General features: G+C 38.3%; 1 protein-coding gene across 1 annotated transcript in view; it reads left to right on the top strand.

Moving 5' to 3' along the window:
* Positions 1–6,754, top strand: part of NF1 (neurofibromin 1) — a 252,880-nt gene that overhangs the window by 83,405 nt on the left and 162,721 nt on the right. The window contains exons 16-19 of the mRNA XM_045299978.1: positions 889–968; positions 2,456–2,579; positions 5,053–5,214; positions 6,271–6,520. Of these exons, the coding sequence (XP_045155913.1) occupies positions 889–968; positions 2,456–2,579; positions 5,053–5,214; positions 6,271–6,520 (616 nt within the window). The remainder of the gene's footprint in view (positions 1–888; positions 969–2,455; positions 2,580–5,052; positions 5,215–6,270; positions 6,521–6,754) is intronic.

Here is a 6,754-nt window from a genome sequence, read left to right on the forward strand (position 1 = left end):
CTTAAGTGGAGAGGAAATGTTTTGAGAATGATGAGGGCAATGAATGTACAAATGCTCTTTACACAATTGATGTATGTATGGTTTGTGTTAAGAGTTGTATGAGCCCCTAATAAAATGATTTTTAAAAAAAAGCAAGGCCTCAGTTGCTCCCCTTGTCCTTATTTTTGAAAAATAATTGATCTTTCCTATTGCAAAGGAATTAATGGCAAGCAAGATAGCTTTCATTTTATATATTTCCTTAGAAGTAAAATTATTGCTATGTATAGTAATTTTGGTCTCCTTACTCTAGGGATTTATAGAACTTTAAGTTCTGTAGAGCTCTTTGTTATTTATTCAAATAATTTTATTTTAAAAGTGGCTTTTACATATATACGTCTTCTTTTGAATTCATTGACTGACTGTTGACCTTTCTGTGCTGTTGTGTCGTTAGCTGTTGTCCAGTGCACTGTGGCTCTGGGTGACCCCATCCATGCCCAACATGATCAGGCTGTTGTGATCCATAGGGCTTTTCATTGACTGGTTTTGGGGCAGTAGATTGCCAGACCTCCCTGGACTGTCTTAGTCTGAAAGCGCTACTGAAACCTCTTCTGCATCATAGCAGTCCACAAGCCTCCACAGATGGAGAGGCGGTGGTAGTGGCACTTGAGGTGCGTTGGCTAAGATTCAACCCAGCTAGGTCTCCTCCTGGGAAGGTGAGAAAGCCACCACTGGATGGACTGCCACTGTCCCTCCCCCCACTTTTATATGCAGGTTTTGAAAAAAATATGCTATTTGATATGAGTGAAATTGTAATTCAGTAGCTCAAGTTTTGTTAGCATTTGTACCCCAGTAATATGGTTAACACATTTTTTAAACAAAAAATACTCTTTCTATCTTTTTAAAATGCAGGCTCTGCTGGTTCTTCATCAACTAGATAGTATTGATTTGTGGAATCCTGATGCTCCTGTGGAAACATTTTGGGAAATTAGGTATATGTAATTTTATTTTATTAATTATAAAAATTACTTTGCCTTTTATTTTTTGTCTTTAAATATTAGCTAAAGGTTGGTATGTTAATTCATTGTAAAACCAATCATACCTCCGAAAATTTCAGGATTTTGTATTTTATTTGACTTGAAATTATTTAATGGAGTATTTCTCTTGTTTTAGCTAGAAAAATAACAGCACAGTAGTGTAGAAAATAAAGTTTTTAACCATAAGTACTATCATTTGGTGTATTCTTTTCTATTGTAGATTTCTGACTAACTGCAATTGTTTTTTTAAAACACATTTTTTGCAGTTAAAAGTATAGGTTAAAATATGTTAATTTTAATAATACGTTTTAAAAATCACAATCTTTTATTCATTTTTATAATGCTCGATTTTTTGTAGATAAATTAATAATGAATATCTACTTAGAAGGAAAAAATATAGGCGGAATGTTATGAACCATTTCTTAGGTTATGTTGGTTATTTCCTTGAGAGGACCACAGGGGCAGTACTTTGAGGAAAATGTAAGTTTGGAAGTAACCAGTTTGTCTTTACCCTGTAGAAATGGGTGCACTATGTCCCTTGGCAGTAGAGTGAAATCTTAGACTCTGGGGTAGGGCACCCAGGAGTAATGTGAGCCACATTTGTAACTCAGAATTTTCTAGTTGCCACATTGAAAAGAAACAGGTGAAATTAAGGTTTTTCATTACTTACCCCAATTTTACTTAATATAATATATTCTAAAGTGTTGTTTTAATGTACAATCAATAGAAGTTATTAAGGACATCTTTCACATTGTTTCTTTTTAAGTCATCAAAATTTGGTGTGTATTTCATAGTTTTAATGTGGGTTTGCCACAGAGTACCATATGCTACGTATGACTCATGACTGCAGTGTTGTATCGCATCGCACTTGAGCAAGGGTCAGCAAACCTTTTCTTTATAAAGTCAGATGGTAAAATTTTTAGGCCTTGTAAACCTTAGTCTCTGTTGCACTATTCAGTTCTACTGGTGGCACATGAAAGCAACCATAGAAGAAAATATGTGAATGAATTCATATGTCACTGTTTCAATAAAACTTTATTTACAAATTTTCATGGTCAATTGGGCTGGGGGTGATAGCTTGCCCACCCCTGCGTTACAGCACTGATTGAGCATATGTCCAATCTAGGCTGTGTAAACGGTTTGTCATTTTTTTCCTTAGCACACCACACGGCTGGGCTATAGAAATGTAGTATTGGGGATTTGGGGAGTAGATGTAGAAGTGCTTGTTATTTTTCCAAAACCTACAGTCTTATTTCCTGTGATGCTGCTGCTGTTAACACTTTGATAACTTTTTATGAAATACATCATAGAAACAAAACAAGCTTTTCCTAAACTTGTATCTATTATAAGAGAATACTATTCTTACATACTTACATGCTTATATATCTGTATTACATTATTTATCAACAGTGCTAGTAACAATGAACTTTATGTTACTGCAGCTCACAAATGCTCTTTTACATCTGCAAGAAATTAACTAGCCACCAAATGCTTAGCAGCACAGAAATTCTCAAATGGCTACGGGAAATTTTGATCTGCAGGAATAAATTTCTTCTTAAAAACAAGGTAAGCAAAATGGCATCTTTAAGAATGGAAAATATTTAGAATGATTAAAGGTAGAGATTTAGGTAGTACTTATTAACTCGGTTAGCTCTTATTCCAGCGTCTCACTCCTACAAGATCCTTAGGAACTTTGGCTGACAAGTCAGTATTTAGAAATTCATTCTGAGGTTTGGCTCCAAAGCCCCAGCGTTGATAAACGTGAGTGAGTGAAGCTGGGCTCTCTGAGGCAGGCGCAGGAGAAAGGGGGACAGCTACCATGATCGTAGGTTGGGAAGTCCTCAGTCTAGGTTGGTTTCTATTTCTCCCACAAAGGTATTCTGCTTTTTGCCAGTATCTGGAGTACCTTCCTTAAGATGTGGTGACATGTCTTGACCTTGAATTATTGAAACATAAGAAGCTTATGGGGGAGAAGGAAGAGCTTTACATTTCTTTAAACATAACGCTTCTAGAAATCAATCAGAAAGTTTTTCTTCTATTCCTGGCATAGTGTTAAAAGTAGGTTTTTTAAATGTTTTTTTTCCAGTTCTGTAATCAATAGCTACAAGAAACTTTCAATGTACCAAATTCACATGATTTTCAGTGAACCATATAATACACTTCTTTGATTAGAAGTGGACTATTGATAAAGTGGGTGTATTCACAGATGGATTATTTAATGACAAACTAGAATTTGTCACTACTTCAAAGAGAAGGAAAGAGATAAAACCTTGTAGTTTATTCTCTGACGTTTTAATTTTCCAGGGCCCAAGCATTAACAATCCAGTAATCAATCTGTAGTGCTTTCATCAGCAAAGTCACTCTTATGGTATGCTTGGCCTACATACTAGGTTTAATTACCGGACCAGAAGAATTTAATCTCAATGCAGTAACTTCCAATTATCTTGACATAGAAGGGAACACAGAATCCAAATGGAAGAGAAGCGTTGTCATCCGGAACTGATTGTGGGGAGTGTATTATATTGTTCATAGAGTGTATTCATGTTAAGGTGCCCTGGTGACCCAGTGGGTTAAAACTTGGGCTGCTGCAAGAGGAGCAAAGCAACGCAAGAGGAATCCCAAAAATAGACTTCACAATTGGTGGGCGGATCTGATTGGAAAACATTCAGAAGGGTCAGCAGACAAACCTATAACTCTTTATTGGCTTTCTTCTTTTTCTCAAGTCTATCCATATAAGATAGGCAGGATAACCAATCCTGAGGAGAAAGTAATGGGCCGACGGCTCTGGCGGGGGACATGGGAGAGGAGGAGGTGGAAGAAAGGGAGAGGGGAGCCAACAAATGCAGGGACAAGGGAGCAATAAGATCTAAAATCGATGGCAAGGAGAGGCTAGAATGCCTGACGGGGTTTGATCAAGTCCAGTGTCACCGAGAGAAAGGACTGAGTTGAATGAAGCTTGAACATGATGGTGGGACAGGAGGAAAGTAAAAAGAAATAGAGGAAAGAACTAGGAGGCAAAAGATATTTATAGAAGTATAAATATAGGTGTGCACATATGTAAATATATTAATATATACCGATAGGGGTATAGGTCTGTACATATATTTAAATGTTCAGTAATAAGGTAGATGGGCATGGGGTCTCTAAAGTACTCCCTCAACTCAGGAACACGTTGTTCTAATGACGTGGCATTCTGTGATGTTTGTCTTCCCAAAACGATCACTGAATTCAAAATGGGTGCATACGCAAATGTGGTGAAGAAAGCTGATGGTGCCCAGATATTAAAAGATAGAGCGTCTGGGGTCTCAAAGGCTTAGTGTTGAACAAGGAGCCATCTGCAGGCAAGCAAACAAAGCCCACACAGAAGAAGCACATCAGCCTGTGTGATCACGAGGTGACGACGGGTTCAGGTATCCGGCATTAGAAGGCCCAAGGGCTCAAGCAGAAAGAAAATGTTACAAAACTGATGATGGCAACATATGTACAAATGTGTTTGATAAAATTGATGCATGGAATGTTATAAGAGCTTTAAGAGCCCCAATAAAATGATTTATTAAAAAACAACAACAAAGCCTAAGGCTGCTAACAGCAAGTTCGGCAGTTTAAACCCACCAGTCTTTAGTTGGAGAAAGTTAAGAGTGTCTGTCTCCTTAAAGATGGATTGTCTCAGAAGTCCTAATGGAGCAGTTCTGCTTTGTGCTGTAGGGTTGCTATGAGTCAGAAACGACTTAGTGGCCGTGAGTTTAGCTTTTTGGTTGGTTAAGATTTATGTTGTTTGTGTTTTCCTTGTGTCCATGCCTGCTACTTCTGGTGCTTTGGAAGATGGAAAGTTGAGAAGTGTTTCAAAGATATTAAACAAACGTTTCCCATAGTGGGTTTCTAGTGACTGTTCCTCAAGGTTGGGGGTGGGTAGTGGAGATGGACAAGTTGAAAGAAGAGATTTTCCGGGATAATCTCAAATAGGAGGGTGCCTCTTAGAAGTATGTATTTTCCTGGTAGGCTGTGCTTCAGTGGAGCTCACTCACTTGCTTCTTTCTAGCAGGCAGATAGAAGCTCCTGTCACTTTCTCTACCTTTATGGGGTAGGATGCGATGTTTCTTCTAGTGGAAATGCCAGCCAAATGTCCATGGATCACGAGGAATTACTGCGTGCCTGTACTCCTGGAGCTTCTCTCCGGAAGGGAAAAGGAAACTCATCCATGGTAAGTAGCAGTCGTGGTCGTTTTCTTGTCTCATCATCTGCGTTCTCTCTCTCTCTCTGAATGAACTTTGGTAAGTTTCAGGGAGGTAATATAAGGTCGTTAAGACCTGCTTAGAAGTCACTGTTCTCTATGGAACTTCCAACAAGTGCTGTAGCGTCTCTGTGCCCCACCGTCTTCAGTGTGAATAACTCCTGCCCCAGAGTTGTGTGAGGACCAAATGAGATCATGTGGAAGTAGCACTTGACCATTTGATACTACTTAGAAACTATAGCTGATAACCATAATTATTATAAATCTTCACCCAAGATCAAAGATCATTCACACTTCAGGAGTTTTAGGAGTTGTACCAGTTAATAAGGGTACACATGTATTGGGAGAAAAACCAGATATTTTGCTCGATGTTGTGTAGTTAAGCGGTTCTTATTTGTACATATAATTGCTTTAAAAAATAAATCTACAAATGAATATTAAATTATTATAGAAGTATTTCTTTTTCAGACCAATTTCCCCCCTACCTTTTAGTATACCTTTCTGTTGAGAACAAAACAAGAACTGAAAAGTATGTTATTCACTATTGCCCGCTTTGCCTGTAGAGTTTGATTTGTTTTATAAATGAAGAGTTATTGAGTTTATTCCTATAGAACTTCGTTCCTGTATGTTCTCTCATTAAGCAGTGCTTCAGTGTAATTCTTTGCTCCACCAGCTAGAGAGATGGTCTTGGGATTTAGGATGGATGAGAATGTACTTTTTATTTTTTTGCAGTAGATAAGATACATGCTGATGTTTACTCGTGTCCATGTTGGTTTTAACTTACATTTCTGGAATCCTAAGGATGATACATATTCTGTTTGAAATTAGATCGTAGCATTGTGTTAGTTCAGATTACTCTTTCACACAAGACATTTTGAGGGTTTAAAATTCCTTTCATACCTAGAAATGTTCTTGTGGGTTGCTGTGTGAGGGTGTATAGATATATACAATTTAACAGATTGTTGGTTTCTATAAATAAAATGATCCAAGTTGAAAAATATATGCCTCTCACGCCTCGACTCCCAGGATAGTGCTGCAGGGTGCAGCGGAACCCCACCAATATGCCGGCAAGCCCAGACCAAACTTGAAGTGGCCCTGTACATGTTTCTGTGGAGCCCTGACACGGAAGCGGTTTTGGTGGCCATGTCCTGTTTCTGCCACCTCTGTGAGGAAGCAGATATCCGGTGTGGGGTAGATGAAGTCTCAGTGCACAACTTTCTACCCAACTACAACACATTCATGGAGTTTGCCTCTGTCAGCAATATGATGTCAACAGGTAAATATGGATAATGGTGTCTTCCTTCAGTCTGCCTCAAATCACACATCCTTAATTGTGCTAGTACGATAGGCCAGGCATTCTGCATCTGAAAGGCCGCACAGCCATTGAAAACCCTGTTGTATTAGTCTAGGTATTTTGGAGAAACAAATCCACAGCAACTCATATATAAGAGAGAGTTTTATGTAAAGAAAAGGTGCATCACGAAAACATCCCAACCCAATGCTGCCCAAG

This window comes from Echinops telfairi, unplaced genomic scaffold, assembly GCF_000313985.2.
Source record: "Echinops telfairi isolate 266 unplaced genomic scaffold, ASM31398v2 ScPeMD7_7458;HRSCAF=8496, whole genome shotgun sequence".
NCBI classification, from domain to species: domain Eukaryota; kingdom Metazoa; phylum Chordata; class Mammalia; order Afrosoricida; family Tenrecidae; genus Echinops; species Echinops telfairi.